The following is a 19,475-nucleotide window of genomic DNA, read 5'->3' on the forward strand; positions in this document are numbered from 1 at the left end:
GCGATCACCGATTGATGTTGACGACGGTAAAATGCCATAAAAGAAGTGTTAGCTGTGGCAACCCTCATGAAAATGAAAGCCCGTGGAATAATAGCAAGCATTTCTCACAGCGTGACGCCTGGCACATTAGTGGTGTCGATGAATTAGCCGACATCACTCACCATTCAACATCTGTTTTTATAAACGAGAACACGAACGCGGATCAACCTCACAGGACTGTTTTCATCTTATATTTCTTGCTTTTATCACAATTTTTCTTCTTGCTTTCAGTCAAATTTGAGTCGAACTGTATGAAGTGATCTCTAAACTTGCTTGTGACTCTAAGAACGATGAAGTTTAAAAGTTCAGTTTTAAAGTTAAAAACAACAAATTTGGTTATCTTAACGGAGCGTTTAAGACATCAGCTATTAGCGAAAGGCATTTTTGAGTTGAAATGGCATCGCAGACACTTTTAGCATGTTGGAAACTGCATTTGGTGCTTTAAAACAGCACGGGACGGTGCATTAAATGCCACTTGTTCAGCACCATGGAGAACTGCGAGCTAGGAAAGATGAATTCAGGACCATGGAGAGCAGTCGGCTTTAAATGCACAGCAGGTCTTTCTGAGTGAAGGGTAGATGTACGATCATAAGACGCAGCCTGAACGCAAGCAATAGCTCAGCTCTACGACCCTCCAGCTCATCAGGAAACACTATGGGAGTGAGAGAGACCAAAGAGAGAGCTGAAGAAATGCAGAAAGGGATAGAAAGAGAGATCTGGAGAGAGAAATGTATGTGTGTTGGAGTGTGAACAGAGTTTCATTCTGTTTCTGTGCAGATAGAGAAAGACACTTGGCCTGATTCTCTCCACGTGTCAGCAAAAGTAAAGAAAACTTTTGGAGTCAGCCTATAAGGTATTATGGTCCACAACTAAATTGGATTAAAGGTGAAAGCAAGCATCACCAAACAGAAATGCCAACTCCTTCTACCCTGTTGTCCATTATTCTGCACCAAACATTGGTCCGTTTTGGCTCAACCAATGGTGTCAGTTTGGCTGACCAATGCAGCAACAACATAAAGCTTGGATGCATCAGGATATTTATTAATATACCTCTGATTGTGTTCATCAGAAAGAAGAAAGTCTTATACACCTAGGATGGCTTGAGGGTGAGTGAAGCTTGGGGTAATTTTCATTTGAAAGTGAACTAATCCTTTAAAGGTGCCCTAGAATTGAATTTACCTCGGCATAGTTGAATAACAAGAGTTCAGTACATGGAAATGACATACAGTGAGTCTCAAACTCCATTGTTTCCTCCTTCTTATATAAATCTCATTTGTTTAAAAGACCTCCGAAGAACAGGCGAATCTCAACATAACACCGACTGTTACGTAACAGTTGGGATCATTAATATGTACACCCCCAATATTTGCATATGCCAGCCCATGTTCAAGGCATTACACATTATTAACATCTGGATCTGTGCACAGCAGAATCATCAGACTAGGTAAGCAAGCAAAAATGGCAGATGGAGCAATAATAACTGACATGATCCATGATATGATATTTTTAGTGATATTTGTAAATTATTTTTCTAAATGTTTCGTTAGCATGTTGCTAATGTACTGTTAAATGTGCTTAAAGTTACCATCGTTTATTACTATATTCACAGAGCCATTGCTATTTTCATTTTTAAACACTTGCAGTCTGTATAATTCATAAACACAACTTCATTCTTTATAAATCTCTCCAACAGTGTGTAATGTTAGCTTTAGCCACAGAGCATACTATCAAACTCCTTCAGAATCAAATGTAAACATCCAAATAAATACTGTACTCACATGATCCGGTGCATGCATGCAGTATGCATGACAAACATCTTGTAAAGATCCATTTTGGGGGTTATATTAGCTGTGTGAACTTTGTTTATGCTGTTTAAGGCAAGCACGAGCTCGGGGGAGGGAGCACGAGGATTTAAAGGGGCCGCAGCCTGAATCGGCGCATATTTAATGATGCCCCAAAATAGGCAGTTAAAAAAAATTATTTTAAAAATCTATGGGGTATTTTGAGCTGAAACTTCACAGACACATTCAGGGGACACCTTAGACTTATATTACATCTTGTGAAAAAATTCTAGGGCACCTTTAAGAAAACCTGTTTGAAAACATCATTGTTTTTCCATTTGGTGAGACAGAAATCAGGTGAAAAGTTTTTCCTTGAGTAGAAACTTCAATTCAATCCTACAAGATATTTTACAGTTTCCTAGGTCACTGAAAAAATCTGCACAGACACTTTTAAGTCTCAGAAAGTGGTCTTTAGAAATTTAGTTTGTCATTTAAAGAGCTGCTTTATGGCCAGAGCTTCTTTAAACAATAAATTGCATTAAATTTAACATGCAAGATTTTACACATTAAAAATATCTACTTTAAGGATATTAGTTTAAAACATATGAAAACTGAACATATACACAATACATTTTACCTACCTTCATTCATTGTCTTGCTGATGATACCTATGGAAGCAAAAATAGATATATTAGTGACAGACTAATATCCAACTATCCAAATGAAATTTTGAGTTGCTATATAATATACATACAAATTAAAGGGTTAGTTCACTCAAAAAAGAAATTTCTGTCATTTATTACTTACCCTCATGTCGTCCCAAACCCGTAAGACCTTTGTTTGTCTTCGAAACACAAATTAAGATATTTTTGATGAAATCCGAGAGGTATCTGATTCACATGTAGGCAGCAAGAGAGATCTTATTCAACTTATTCGACTTTATTCAACAAATTGTTCTGTCCCCTGTCATACCGCTACGGCTAATACTGAGTTGCCATTTGGACATAAACATTGAAGCTCTGCAATGAAAATAGCGCAGCAATATGACAGGAGACAGACGAATTTGTAGAATAAAGTTGTTATTTGCACACAAAAAGTATTCTCATGGCTTCATAATATTAAGGTTGAACCACTGTAGTTACGTCAATGGTTTTAAAGATGTCTTTCTGGATCTTTAAAGTTGCAATGTAGTTGCTGCCCATGTGTGAATCAGATACCTCTCGGAAAAATATCTTAACTTTTGTTCCGAAGACAAAAGAAGGTTTTCACGGGTTTGGGATGACATGAGGGTGAGTGATTAATGACAGAAATGTAATTTTTGGGTGAACTAAGTAGACCCGTTCAACAAACACAGACCGTATAAGTTAACTTCGGGCCAGGCTTAAGCAATTATATATATCTTATTATATATATATATATATATATATATATATATATATATATATATATATATATATATATAAATAAAATTTAACAACATTATTGGTAAGGCAGCAAGAAAATGTAGCGTCTAATATTTGTCAGCTTGGCTCTATGAACTCCGAATTTACAATGATAACTGCAGGTCATCAAATAAAGCTTGCCATCTTTCAGACAATTAGCATGTGCCAGTATTGCCATGTCTTCACCGCAGGACCTGTAAAATTTTTATGACAGCATTCGTTTAGTGCCGACTCCATAGGGACTCGGCGGGCAGAGGCAGGGCTGTGTGTCAATTCGTAAAGCCAATCAAGCGATTTCATCATTTACCGCACATGCACTGAGACATAAACGGCAACAATGAGATAGAAAGAGAGCTAGAAAAATCTAGAGTCAGACATACTAAGACAGAAGACATATGCATTTTTCCCAGAAAGTTAATTTTCCAAGTTTACAATGTATAATATCTAATAAAATTCACCAAAAAAGGAAAAGAAATTAATTTAGTCATCCTCATGTCATTCCAAACCTGCATGACGTTCTTTTTTATGTGGAACACAAAAGAAAACATTTTGAAAAATGTTTATTTTGCTCCATAAAAGTCAATGGGGTCCAATGTGATGTTTCGGACCCCACTAACTTACATTATATGGACAAAAACAGTTGAAACATTGCTTGAAATATCTTCTTTTGTGTTCTACAAAAGAAAGCAAGTCATACAGGTTTGGAATGCCATGAGGGCGAGTAAACAATTTAACTTTTTATTTTGGAGTAAACTAGAAGTGAACTTCTAAAAAAGTGAAAAGTCACCATTATCCTCAATGCATGAAGGGGTGACTAAAGGAGCAAACACAGGTGCCACTGATGTTACGGATGAGAAAAGGTGGGATAGATAACACACTTTATCAGCAAAGCTCCAGAACAGACCACATGCCACGGAGAAGGATCTATCGCAGAGTCCATCAGAAGGGAAAAGGGATGGTGAAAGTGAGAGGAGGAGACAGGTGGACTGGACACGGTCTCGGTTTCGGCTGGTCAAACCTGAACCGCTTGAGCTAATGCTGAATTTATTCCCCCCTCCAGTAGATTAAACTCACAGTCCGTCCCCCAGGACTTCACTCCACTACACTTGGTCTGGAGGAAATGGGTTTTTTTATCTCCATGTTTGAGCATGAGAGACGATGGCACAGGGTGTAGAAACGCTTAAGTAACCATGTTTATCTAATTTGCTGTGCCCCATTTCTGTTAAAAATTCAATATTTTCAACCAGGCATCCAAAAGGAAATAATTTCTTGTTCTTTTGTGTGTGTGTGTGTGTGTGTGTGTGTGTGTGTGTGTGTGTGTGTGTGTGTGTGTGTGTGTGTGTGGGTGTGTATGTTTCACCCGGGTTATGCCAGAATGTCTGCAATCCTTGCTTTAGGATTATTACCACTGCAGAATTATTCATAGACAGCAGTCAACCAATTTTCAAAAAATATGTAAGCAGCGTTTTCCAAAGAAATCAAGAACTTCTGACAATTCGCAAATCTAAATAATAAAGTAATAAAAAAAAATCTAATTTGTAATAAAATATATGGTCACACATTTTTTTGTTGTTGCTAACATTTTTGGATTTCTATACACAATAAATGTGAGCGGGTCAATTCCTTTTGCAAAAATCATCACACTTAATCCTTTAGAAATGGAAAACTTCAAAACTGCTAAATAAAATGATTGAAATTCAAGCTTCTGAGTGTTGTAAATGCAATAAGAATAACCATTTCCACATTCTTTCTCCCTAAAAAAATACTAAAAGAATCATTATCAGAATCATTAGGGAATTGGAATCGTTCAAATGAATCAATACATAAAACTGATTGTGTTTCCAATCCCTGCTTGATATCATTTCAGCTACTAGCAAAAGAAGTCATTGCCATTGTGAAGGGGATTATGGGAACAAAGGCAAGATCATATCAAAAGGAAAGTTTGTTTTATACTAAAACAATTGCTTATTAATATCTCAGGGAGGACGCCTATCCGTCAAAGCATCACATATCTGTGGAAGTGAGAGGGAATTAAAAGGTTATTATCTTTTATCTTAATTCTAACTCAATTGCTCATCTTTCGACTCGTGGCTGCACTGGACTGGATTGGCGGCGTAACCATGGTGAGAGATTAGCAGCGTGAAGTGGCCGTTCTAATGAGACGGATTAAACTTCACACATGAGGAGCTGTCTGAATTGAACCTGCTATCTGCTGCCTTCAGCACTGACACGACAATCTCAAGGAGCGGGAGAGAGAGAGAGAAACAGTACATGAGCTTTTACGAACCTCATCTAAGGGCAAGGCACAGATGAAAATAATGGTTGACAGCTAAAACACACCAGGTAGAAATAACACAAGAACTAGCTTGTAAAGTACAGAATCAGACAGCAAAGTCAGTCTGAGATTCAATATTGTAACTGATTGCAACAACAGCTATTTAAACTTCTGCAAACACCTTTTGTCCATTCAATTTCAATGTTTTTTTCTATTAGTGCATTACTGGATTTAAGTCATTTTATGCTCACAAAGAACAATTTATAGCTGTTTAAGAGCCGAGTGTAACTTAGAAACATTTATTTATTATTATTAAAATTGTACTATAGAAATTATTACCTTTAATTAAAGAGAAATTTACATTTTTAAATTGAAGATTTTTTCATGCCAGTTGGAACCACGTTTCACTTTTATTTGCATTGTTATTGATGCCAATATAAAGTATCAGAAATAATAACAAACATGACAATTTGCTGTACAACCAAAAATCAAGTACACTCAACTCTAAATAAATATGTTCGCTGCACAATGACTTAGCACAAACTTTTTTTTATAATCAAGAGAAAAAAAAAAAGATTAAATTATTGCTTTTCTATCCTTGCAAAACACCATTTTAAAATCTCTAAATATTTTCAGGTTTTCCATGACAGTGAAACTCGTTTCGAGTACTCGCAAATAAAAGTGACATAAACAATACTAATACTAACACAGTTCACACAAAGAGAAATCTGCTCTTCACAAAATAAACAGACATTTAGACGACTTTTGTATGTAGTTGAAACAAATCAAACAAAACAAAATAAAAAAAAACTAAAGTCAAATGTTTACAGTAAACATTTCCGAATGCTTACATTTAAGAACTTTGATACAGAGCGCTTCAAAGTGATTCAGCCTTTATGTGGAAAGACAAACAGTTTACCTTTGCGTTCAGATCGTTTTTTGCGTCTTCTCTTGAACCTCCTGCGAACGAGGCAGTAATACGCGCCCATGCTTTGAGAGCAGCTCTGACACTGAGCCATAGCGCCGTACGCAAATCACACGATCTCTGTCTCTCTGGAGTCAACTTCAGCGGGAGTGAGGGGTGAGGCGGAGGGAACGAGAGGGAGGAGGTGCTGGATGTGCTGTGGAGAGGGAGGGCTGACGGGACTGTTATAGGGCTGATGGTGGGATGGACCTGCTGTCAACTCTACTAGTCACTCCCTCATGTCAGATGTCTGAAATGAGCAGGTTTCAGCTGTTTTTTTCTTAGTCGGAAAAAGCTTACCATTTACCTTTAACAGAAGGACCCGATTTTTATTAATAGTCACCTTTTTCAAATAAGATTAAATATAAAGTTAACCTTTTAATAATGAATTATATTTAAATTACATTTTATTAAAATAAAAAAAATGTAATGAAACAATTTTTACATATTAAATATGACTAAATAATTTATTTAATTTTCAATATTATTATGATAATATTCTAAAATATAAACATTTAATATTGTATTCAATTTTATAATAAAATTAATGAAAATTAGTATTGAATTTATTTGTCATTAAATAAAAATAACTTTATGTTCTTTTCAGAACATTATTCAATAAATCTTCAGTAAATATCTTTAATTTAACCAAGCTGGGGTGATTATAAAAATACTTGCATTTAAAACTACATTTATTACATTAATAATAATAAATAACTTATTTACATTTATTTTTAAATACATGAAAAATGATTGTATTTTATCAATTTCATTCAAATAGGTAACACTTTACAATAAGGTTCTTTAGTTAACATTAGTTAACTACATAAGTTAACATGAACTAATAATGAACTGTGCTTATACAGCATTTATTAATCTTAGTTAATGTTAATTACAACATTTACTAATACATTATTAAAATCAAAAGATGTGTTTGTTAACATTAGTTAATTTAAGTTGAGCTTTTAATGCTCTATATTTACATATATACATCAGAGACTGAATTATTTGACTGTAATTGCAAGGACCTTCAGCATTTACCATCAGCATCCACAGATTCATTTTAAGGCACAACGAGAGTAAAAGGTGAGGTCAGAGTACCTACAAACTCAGTGCGATTAGCAACCCTCTGCCTCCCTCTGGTGGACATTCCCTAAAACGCCGCCACAGTTGATTATTGATATACAGTCATAAACATGATTCCCTTCTTTCATCCAACTCACCAACAAATGCAAAGTATAGAAACCAGGTAATCAGAGCAGCAGATTTTGCAATATTTGCTATAAAATATTTGCTATATTTTGCGTATGAAGTTGTATAAACATGTGAAACCCACCTGTATGCTAACTTCCTTTTCTGTACAAGCCTTACAGTGTTTTGCAACCTATAACAAAAGCACAGATATATCAGCATTTTCATATTTACAATAGACAGTCAAAACAATCAGCTGTTAAAAATGACATCTTCACTGAAAGCCACATCTTATTGAAGGAATAAACCTGCAATTATTAAAACTATGATTTATAAGATAAAATACAAAAAAAAGTAAAATAACAAAAGGTAAAATACAAAATATGGAAATAAACTACAATAAAACACATTTTTGTGTTTTATTTTAATCCCATATTCTGCATTCCTTTATTCAGTAATTATTCTATTTGTGCATTTAATTCATAAATTGCGGAATAACAAAATACAAAAAACATTAAGGAATAGAAGAGAAATAAAATCAATGTAGTTCTTTATTATTATGATTATTTATTAACGACAAACATGTACAGAATTGTAACCAACATCAAAAAAATAAATTATATAGACTGATCTTGACTAAACAGCATCTCTGCTCCTTATACGCACTAACTAAATTCTGCCAGAAGACGGCGCTGTAACCTAAAGTAAACAAATGTTGCATTTCCAGCGCACGAGCTGCCTGCGATGCTGACTTTTTAAGAAGGAAAAAAGACAAAAAAATAAACACCTAAAGCAGTGGTTCCCAACCTTTTTTAGGCCAAGGCCCACCTCCTCTCTGAATCAACACGGCACGTGTCATTGCACAGTCATTGTGCGATGTTAAAGGGTTAGTTCACCCAAAAATGAAATGTCTGTCATTAATTACTCACCCACATGTCGTTCTACACCTGTGAGACCTTCGTTCATCTTCGGAACACAAATTAAGATATTTTTGATGAAATCCGAGAGGTATATGACTCGTCCACAGACAGCAATTTAACCACCACTTTCAAGGTCTAGAACAGTCCTAAAGACATTGTTAAAACAGTCGACGTGACTGCAGTGGTTCAAACTTAATTTTATGAAGCAACAAAAATACTTTTTATGTGCAAAAACTAAACAAAAATAATGACTTTATTCAACAATATCTTCTCTTCGCTGTTAGTCTCCTACATTATTTACGTCTAGTGCTTCCAGGTTCTACATCTTGCATTGGTCTTACGGGTGTGGAATGACATGAGGGTGAGTAATTAATTACAGAATTTTTATTTTGGGTGAACTAACCCTTTAAACAAGTCAGGTGAGACGTTCCTGGAAGGCCTGGCAATCCTAACTTATAACATGAAAGTATGGTTAATAATATAACTTAGATTACACATTTTTCAGTTTTACTCAAATTAGGGTGATGCAAAAATGAGCACACCCCACAACAAAAACTACTACATCTAGTACTTTGTCTGGCCTCCATGATTTTTAATGACAGCATCAAGTCTTCTAGGCATGGAATGAACAAGTTGGCGACATTTTGCAACATCTATCTTTTTCCATTCTTCAAGAATGACCTCTTTTAGAGACTGGATGCTGGATGGAGAGTGATGCTCAACTTGTCTCTTCAGAATTCCCCATAGGTGTTTGATTGGGTTCAGATCAGGAGCCACTGAATCACTTTCACCCTGATCTTCTTCAGAAATCCAACAGTGGCCTTAGATGTGTGTTTAGGATCATTGTCATGTTGGAAAAGTGCACGACGACCATCTTCTCTTTCAGTATAGAGCAGTACATCTGTGAATTCATGATGCCATCAATGAAATGCAGCTCCCCGTCACCAGCAGCACTCATGCAGCCCCACATATGGACACTGCCACCATGTTTCACTGTAGGCACCATGCATGTTTCTTTGTTTTCCTCACCTTTGCAACGGCATACAGTTTTGAAGCCATCAGTTCCAAACACATTTATCTTGGTCTCATCACTCCAGTAGTCTTCATCTTTGTCAGCATGGGCCCTGGCAAACTCTAGGCAGGCTTTTTAGTGCCTGGGCTTTAGGAAAGGCTTCTTTCGTGGACGGCACCCATGCATGCCATTCCTCTGCAGTGTACGCCGTATTGTGTCATGGGAAACAGTCACCCCAGTTTGGTTTTCTACTTCTTTAGATAACTGCAGTGAACTTGCATGCCGATTTTCTTCAACCCTTCTCATCAGAAGACGCTCCTGTTGAGATGTTAACTTCTGTGGACGACCTGGACACCTCTGTGAGATGGTTGCAGTTCCATTTTTTTTTAATTTTTGTACCACTTTTGCTACAGTATTTTGACTGATAAGTAAAGCTTTGCTGATCTTCTTGTCGCCTTCACCTTTCTGGTGTAAAGAAATAATTTTCTTTCTAAGGTCTTGTGACATTTCTCTTCCATGTGGTGCCATTGCTGACAGCATGAAATGGGAAGGGGGTTTTAACACCCTTTTATAGTCAACTGTCTGCTGGACACCTGTGTAATGAATAAATACACTCACCTGTGGTTGAATTCTTGTTAAATTAGACATTTGTAGTCTAAATTTAGCTTTGCTTCAGAGACTTTCAGTGGGGTGTACTCATTTTTTCACCCTAATTTGAGTAAAACTGAAAATTTTGTTCTCCAAGTTATTTTATTAACCTCACTTTCATGTAAAACTTAGTCTTGTCAACATTTTGGAAATAGTTTTTGTGTTCATTGAGATATTGTTTAAAATGTTACTTTTCAAAGGAGGTGTACTCGCTTACGCTGAGCACTGTAGAAGGTGCACACCGTGTCATTCACACAAACACTAAACACCATCATGGTAACAAGCATTAAATTTTAAAAATGCAATAAATATTAATTTAACAACATTAGATGTAACATAAAACCCTAATGTACATAACTGATAAGGAAAAACTAAGAAGAAAGAGTTATTTCAATGAAAACATCAAATGTGAAGTGTCAGGCAGGGAATTGTGGGAATGTCAATTTACGTTTTTTCACTTGAAATTAAATAATGACTTATTTTTCACTTCCAAAAACTTTTTTTTTTTTACCAAAAAAATGCATTAAAAGGTACAATTTGTGATATTTTTTTCCGCTAGAGGTCGCTAGAAGCCTATTCAAAACAAAGGCGTAGTTTGATGACGCCAAGTTTTAGAGCGGAAACTTGGGACATGTGGTCTCCATCTCAATGGACGGTGCAAAAGAATAGGGATTGGAGTCTAGAAGAACTCATGTTCGTGGATGCGATTATTAACGTTACTGTAGTATGAAGCAGAGCAGGACCGAGTGTTGCGGGAGCTGAACGAGGAGCTGGAGCGCTTGATCAACACACGCCTCACGAGCAGCGGGACTTTTATTATGACACAGCCGCCGGCGCCGCTTCCGCTTTTCCGGTCATGAGTTTACGGGAGCTGTCCTTGTCGACAGAACCAGCGGCAGATGGTAAACAGTAATTATGTTCCATAAATAAGTATCACCATCCACCATAAAACGTGCAAGAAGTAAATAAGGAACTGCTTGAAGCAAGCTAGTGGTTTGCTGGACGCTAGACACTACTTCCGCATTTGTCCACGGCACTGTTGTCATGTGGTTTCTACGTCAGCAAAGGCGGTAACAAAGGTAACTGATGTCATTGACAGGCGACTGCACTGCCCCGTGTCACTGTTTAGAATGGGAATTTTCTCATGATTTACAAGTAGTTGAAAACATTAGAGATATTGTTTGTAATCAGCTGGACAAAATATATAACACTAGCCTAGTGGTTTTTGGATATTTTACTGCAAAAAATTTACATATTGTACCTTTAAATGTACCGTTAGATCTATGACAGTTATTCACCCATTTTGTCAAGGGCTTCTGTTCATGTAACCCACACAATTCATCCATTCATTTACTCATTCATTCATTCATATACAAAAAGGAAAACTATACAAACTGCCAACTCTGAAGGCTTGATGCAAATACACTGTTTTTGTCTCACTGTAACATGTCAGTCAACAACAATAAAGTAATGACTAAAGCTGCAAGATATAAACCAAACAAAATAATCCATTACTGTAATTAAAAAAAATTAATCTATTTTTTCCCTCCAGAAACTGCATCTGATGTGGCATTTACTGTGTCGATATATTTACACAGACTGTTTAATGCAGCTCAGAGTGGTAGCATGAATGCACTTAGAATTGCATAAATAATCCTATGAGATTAATAGCTTATGTTTTAAATGGGTATTAATGGGTTATAAAATGAATACTGAAATATGAAATTATTTTTAAAAAATGAAATGAAATGACACTCTAAAAAAATGAAACCAGTAGGTGGGGGCAAATTACTGTTTTAATGAGCGAGTCATCATTCATTCAATCGATTCATCACTGTATGATTTGATCCATTAAAGAACACTGATTCATTCAGTAATGAAATACTGCTGAGTGTTGCTCAGAGATGCACAACAGTTCTGCTGCGGCTATGTTGGAACTATTTTCATTAGTGAAATTGAACAAAGACTATATTGACAATATTGTGTCTAAAATGTACCACAACATTAACTTCTTGTTTATTGTTGTATATGTAATCAATATCACATTTGCAATCATGCAGATATTCAGGAAAACATATCACTCTTGCTCATGTGATATTGCTGAACTATCATATTATACAAATATAAGACAAAAACCCATACATAAATTATACTATAAATTAACATGTAAAACAGACAGCCCTAAATGTAATATTCACATACAGCATCACACCACGTCTTATTAGGCTTGTTCGACTTCATGCAGCACTGCACAGACCGCTCAGCGTCTGACTTGAAGAAGTGCATGCCAGGTAGAAATCACGTGACTGTGACGTATGGCATCAAAGTACCGCGAGAGCGATTCGAGAGCAGTCGGATGAGTCAGCCGGCATAGCTTCTCCAGAGCGGCTGCACGAGCTCTGATGACGACACAGCTGTTTCACAATTGGCCGGATTCACCGCATGACAACAATCACGTGTTTATTCTCACACCTTCAGTTCCAGTAACGCTCAAAAATCTGTATTTTTATAACATTTAAAGCTCTTTTCATGTAGTCGCGATGTTATATTGTGTCATGTTTATCAAAAATAAAACTGATAAAAATGTAGACCCCACTTTTGTATTTAAATAGTATAGGCTTATGTTGAACTTTATTCTTGTACAAACAGATCCTGTAAGCAGCACATTAAAGAGTCAGTTCACCCAAAAATTAAAATTATGTCATTAATGACTCACCCTTATGTCGTTCCAAACCCGTAAGACTTCCGTTTATCTTCGGAACACAGTTTAAGATATTTTAGATTTAGTCCGAGAGCTTTCTGTCCCTCCATTGAAAGTGTTTGTACAGTATACTGTCCATGTCCAGAAAGGTAATAAAAACATCATCAAAGTAGTCCATGTGACATCAGTAGGTTAGTTAGAAGTTTTTGAAGCATCGAAAATACATTTTGGTCCAAAAATAACAAAAACTACGACTTTATTCAGCATTGTCTTCTCTTCCAGAATCCTTTCCATTGAATTGATTCATTGAATTGATTAAATTAAATGGATTCCATTGAATTGATTCCATTGAATCCTTTCATCTGTCGGTGTTGGTAATGCACTTTTACGTCGCCGTGGTTGTTTTTGGTGATTAGGACATCCGCGACATGCACACTTACACACCATTTTAAAAAATATAGCAATACCAAAATACAAACGATGTAGAATAGCTTGAATACAGCGCGCGTCTCCCTCGGACTTGTAAACGAAGCTCTGGTGCACCGGATAACACGTCAGCAGCGTCTTATGTCAGCAGCATCACTGCAGAGTCGTGAACCTGGATTGACAACAGACCCGGAAGAGAAGACAATGCTGAATAAAGTCGTAGTTTTTGTTATTTTTGGACCAAAATGTATTTTCGTTGCTTCAAAAACTTCTAACTAACCTACTGATGTCACATGGACTACTTTGATGATGTTTTTAGTACCTTTCTGGACATGGACAGTATACCATACATACATTTTCAATGGAGGGACAGAAAGCTCTCGGACTAAATCTGAAATATCTTAAACTGTGTTCTGAAGATGAACGGAGGTCTTACGGGTTTGGAACGACATGAGGGTGAGTCATTAATGACAGAATTTTCATTTTTGGGTGAACTGACTCTTTAAGGTTTGAATGAAAATGTCTCTGAAACATTTAATTCACTTCAGCTGTGATAAAGTATGTAAACACAGCAGGAGCATCACTATGGGAGGCAGAAAGTGTCCGACTTCACGTCTCCGTTTTTAGCTCCTCCCCGACTGCAAGCAGCAACTCTCACCGATCGGTCACATCCAGTCGCAGTTGATGTCGAACACACCTATTGTCATCTACCTCCAGTCTAAAGGAATGACATATATGTATGGTTAACGCTGATTGGCCAATTAAGTTGTAAGCTCCTTTCACCAATGAGAAACCTTCGGTACGCCCTAGGATAACCTTGCGTAAGAGTGTTAGGCCTAAGATAAAGAGAGCCACATGTGCACAACCCCAAAGAAAAAAACAACAACAAAAAAATTTCTTTACAAGAAAATTTACATAAAGCAAACCAATGTCTGCCTAATTGTACTGAATTACATTATTTTGAAACGTAGTTCTGATGTGCATTACATACAAGGTAAATATATAAAAAACTTAATATTTAAGTGAATTAATAGATGCTGGTCTCTAATTTAACAACTAATAAAATTAAATAATTTAAATAGAATAACAACAACAAAAACAAATGAAAATAAAATAGTCAATTAAAATAAAAATATTACAATCATAATCTTAATAATAATGCAAATTAAAATAAATAATAATAATTTAAATACAATCTTAAAAATAAAATTAAATAAAAAGAAATTAGCAAAGACATTTAAATGAAAAAATAAATAAAAATATGTAAATTAAATAAAGTAAATATAAATAGCTGCAAGCTGCAATCATATTAAATCACATTAGCTCATATATACAAAAATCATTTGACGAATCAAACTACTTTTGATTCTTGAACTTTTTTAACCCCCATTTCACCTACACAAGGATGGATGTCTGTGAAATTTCTCACAGACATTACCATTTAACTGGGAAAAATTGTGATTGAATATTACATACATTAAAATTAAACCACCATTACAATGAAACTGTATTTTACACACACACACGCACAAACTGAAGGGCTAAGTTGAAATATCAATGTTAAGCAGACCCTTAACATTTATTCCTAACATAACTGTCCCTTTGTTAACTCATTTATCATTTAACATCTTCAGTCCCACATGAATCATTTAAACTCAATTTGCATACTTTTAGCATTTAAGTGCTTCTTAACCTCTGCAAATACCTAGAGAATTGGCTCTGCACAGATGCAAATGTTAGTAACTCCATATTCTTTTGCAAATACAGATTCATTTACAACAAGAAAACAAAACACTAAAATGAGTTTTTTGTTGCAGGCCCTCAGGAGGAAACCAATTTACGACACTGCATGGCAAACATGAAAATAATTTTTTTAACAACTCCCAGTCTAATCTCCTCCGGCTGTGTAAGTCTGACTTTCATTTAACATTCACAATTACAGCTAAAAATAAACGCTGTGGTAACCCACAGTTCAACTCTGTGGTCCCAATTTAACTGCAAAAAACACGCAAAGCCTGATTTTATGAGACAAATACAAGCTGCTAAAAACAATGGATAATTAGACAAACACTGTTTTTGTTTCCAAATTAAATTTTAACATTAAGGGGTACGTCAAATAAAACCACAGGGCAGACTGTGAAAACATTATTGGAAGGTTAAATATTAGCAGTTGAATGTACGAATCGGTGTATGTACACTATTATCTGTTAGAGTAATATGGAAATTAATCATAAAGTAGCTTTGTTCTGAAGAAAAATACTTGCTTCAGTCTCTAAGAAGGAGGGGGAAATAAGACACAACATCTTATGATACTCAAAAGAACACTTAAATACATTAATATTGGGGAAATTAACATTTTACTTAAATTTATCCAATCAGGGTCAGGTGATTTAATTCATTAAACAGGGCTTCCTTAAGACCAATTATTCAACTAGTCGTGCAGACAAACCTCATAGCTGCTTTAAAGAAAAAACAGAGAAAACGAGCTTGAAAATGAACGTCAAAATAAAATGCTTTGACCTGTTCTGAGAACATCAAATTAAAATGTTCCTGTTGAATAAGTTCACAGAGTCCCCACACCTCTAATGGGCTCGTATGTGCAACTAATGTATCGCTGTGTCAACTGCAAATGAGTGTTATTCATCACAAGACAATTTGCAAAGAAATGCACATTATCAGGGTGAAAACGATATTAAAGTTAGGGTAGGCAATTTTTTTTAATAAACACTTTTTGTTATACTGGTTGAAACTCTCTTCACATCCTGATAGCAATCATTAATAGAAGTGGTCTAAATATTAAGAAGTGTACATCTTCTGTGTAGGTCTCGGGGTCAAAAAATGTTCATCCAATCATTGCATTCAGTCCTGACAACATTTCCATATCTCCACGCTCCCTGCTCACGCAGACATCACACGTCATCAGCACGTTCAATGAGGTTATGCAGAGTTGTGGACAGTCAGTCACTGAGCGCCGCAAACAAACTGCAGTCGTCTTTACAGTTCCTTCTGAACCAAAACAATGAGCTTATGCTGCCATAATTACTGTAATTAAGAGATGAAACCTCAGTAATCAAAGAGGCAATAGACAGTAGTAGTTGCAATTGACCCTATTAAAAAAAATAAAATTATTACAATTTAAAATAACTGTTTTCTATTTGAATATATTTCAGTAAGTAAGTTATTCCTGTGATGGCAAAGCTGAATTTTCAGCATCATTACTCCAGTCTTCAGTGTCACATGATCCTTCAGAAATCATTCTAATATGCTGATCTGCTGCTCAAGAAACATTTAATGTGTACAATTGTACAAAACATTTCTGTACAATATTTTTTTTTCAGGATTATTTGATGAATAGAAAGTTCAAAAGAACAGTGTTTATCTGAAATCTAATCTTTTGTAACATTATAAATGTCTTTACTGCCACTTTTGATTGATTTAATGCATCCTTGCTGAATAAAAGTATTAATTTCTTTCATTTCTTTTCAAAAAAATAAAAATAAAAATTCTTACTGACCCCAAACTTTTGAACGGTAGTGTATAATGCTACAGAAGCTTTGTATTTCAGATAAATGCTGTTCTTTTGAACTTTCTATTCATCAAGGAATCCTGAAAAAAAAGTACACAAATGTTTCAACATTGAAAATAATCAAATGTTTATTGAGCAGCAAATCAGCATATTAGAATGATTTCTGAAGGATCATGTGACACTGAAGACTGGAGTAACGATGCTGAAAATTCAGCTTTGATCACAGGAATAAATGACTTTGTCAAATATATTTAAATAGTACACAGTTATTTTAAATTGTAATAATATTTCACAATATTACTGTTTTTTACTGTATTTTTAATTAAATAAATGTAGCCTTGGTGAGCAGACGAAACTTCTTTTAAAAACATTAAAAATCTTAGTGGTTCCAAACTTTTGGACTGTACTGTATATCGACATGGAATATTAATTAAAAATCAACTACGTCCACAAAATAGCTTCATATTTATACTTGTGAATGATTTGACGCGATACGGCGCATGATGAAGTGAACATCCACCAATTCCACCAAGTGGCTAAAACGTATAATTTGTATTCATTACAATGACTTTGTTTAACATTTAAAGACAGACATGATGAAATTCCAAAGCTTGTTAGTTCCTGTTGGTAAGACTGACAAGCTTTGGAATTTGAATATGTCTTAAATGTTACAAGTAATTTTAATGAATACAAATTATATGTTTTAACCACTGGAATGTTAATTGCTATGAAAATGTATGAGTTAGCTAACTCAGTACTTCAAGTTAGGAGCAATTAACATGCATGAGTACTATAAACTCAAAACTTGATAGTTCTGCTTAAAATTTGGAGCATCATAACTCAAAAAATTTCGGGTTTACAGTGCAGACTGTTTCTTTACTACGTCAGTAGTTGAAATGAGCTATTCTCTGGTCTGTTAGCTAATAGCTTTACTGGAGCTATACTTTGCTAACTTTAACTTCCACAGCAAAATTCTCTTCAAAATGTTGCTTTATTTCAACTTTGCCAAGAAAGACACTCTCAAATATTTTGCTTTATTATGGCAGTAGTTGAAAATAGCTTTTTTTGGCTACTACTGTTAGCTATAATTTGCTAACTTTAACTTCCACAGCAAAATTATCTTTAAACTTTTGCTTTACTATGGCAGTACTTGACCTGAAAGAGACAACAGACAGTTGAAGCGGTTTACGCTAATGCGCACTATAGCGTTCCTCGCAGCAACACAGAGAATTCATACTTGCAGTCACAATGAAATGTGAAACAGAAGCTGTGCAGCTCAATTGCGTTCACATGAACTAGACCTAGAAAGACGCATTTCCAATTTTCTGTCCTTCTTAAAGTCCCACATTGTAAATCAAACTAGACAGTCAAATCTTCAGTAATCCGTCTTTACTCAACCCTGCTTCAAAACCCCATTCATTTGCAGGCAATAACACTGCACAGATGGGACCGCCTGACAGAAGATCATTAAAGCGATGGATTAAATCTTTTTCCCTCTTGTAATGCACTCAATAAAGATCAATGCTTCAATAGAAACAGTTTTCTTGCTTGAAAACCACAACTAATATTTTATATAATTCAACTCACAGAATAGAGAAAATGATTAAAATGATTATAATGATTATTTGTACAACTACTGCAGTTGCACTGCAAAAATAAAAAAAGCTATTCATTAGTATTAGCATTCTAAATCTTAACGACCCCTTGAGAAAATGAACCATGGTTTTACTACAGTAAATTACCATGGTTTAACTATGATTTAGCAGCACAACCATAGTAACTACAAAAATAACCATGGTTTCCAAAACTGTTCTGAAAGCAAACAAATTATTGAGATCAGCAATAAGTCACCCAAAACTTGAAATCTATCACGTAAAGTTGAATTCTTCGACTAACGTTATTAGTGTACTTCAGGGCAAAATACTGACCCTTTAAAGAAAAAGTGCACTCAGGCCTCTCATGCAGCCCATGAGCCAAAAATGATGAATCATGCTTCGTGACCTGATGATTCAGCTAGAGACGCTAGATATGTCTAACAGCTGGCTTGTGACTTAAAAAAAAGAGATAAACTACAAATGCATCTCATCATGAAGACAACAGCCACTTCACCACAAAGACTCAATGCTAAATGTCCACCTGCTGCAACACTGTTTTATGTTGGTATTGTTCAGATCACCTGCTTCTGGTTTATTAATTAGCTTCAGTTTATTAACGGGTCACGGTTTGGCCGCATGGCCTATTTAATTAAATGCTGGAACTTTTGCATCTTTTAAGGTGTAAAATATGCATTACTGGAGAGCTTCTGGTTTTGACCACGACTACATTCCCCAAAGCAGTAGAGCGCACTGTATGGAAATGTATCCCACAATGCAATGTGCGTAACCCTCTACAATGTAAAAAAAAAGAAAAGAAAAGAAAAGAAAAGAAAAGAAAAGAAAAGAAAGAAAAGAAAAAAAATATGATCAATACCAACATATAAGTTTTTAAAAATCAAAATTGACAATTCCTATTTTTATATGAAATATTGCCGTTTGTATTATAAACATGAGA

At 35.3% G+C, this 19,475-nt stretch overlaps 1 protein-coding gene across 3 annotated transcripts in view; it reads right to left on the reverse strand.

The window, feature by feature from the left end:
* Positions 1-19,475, reverse strand: part of adarb1a (adenosine deaminase RNA specific B1a) — a 45,476-nt gene that overhangs the window by 22,016 nt on the left and 3,985 nt on the right. The window contains exons 1-2 of one of the 3 annotated variants that reach the window (XM_067395968.1): positions 6,457-6,848; positions 2,462-2,488 (exon numbers count right to left, since the gene is read on the reverse strand). In XM_067395968.1, the coding sequence (XP_067252069.1) occupies positions 2,462-2,488; positions 6,457-6,556 (127 nt within the window). In that variant the 5' untranslated portion in view covers positions 6,557-6,848. Of the gene's footprint in view, positions 1-2,461; positions 2,489-6,456; positions 6,849-7,837; positions 7,886-19,475 lie in introns of those variants that run through there. The other 2 variants (XM_067395969.1, XM_067395967.1) reach the window with 2 other exon arrangements.

The sequence above is a fragment of the Chanodichthys erythropterus genome, chromosome 10, assembly GCF_024489055.1.
Source record: "Chanodichthys erythropterus isolate Z2021 chromosome 10, ASM2448905v1, whole genome shotgun sequence".
Lineage (NCBI taxonomy): Eukaryota > Metazoa > Chordata > Actinopteri > Cypriniformes > Xenocyprididae > Chanodichthys > Chanodichthys erythropterus.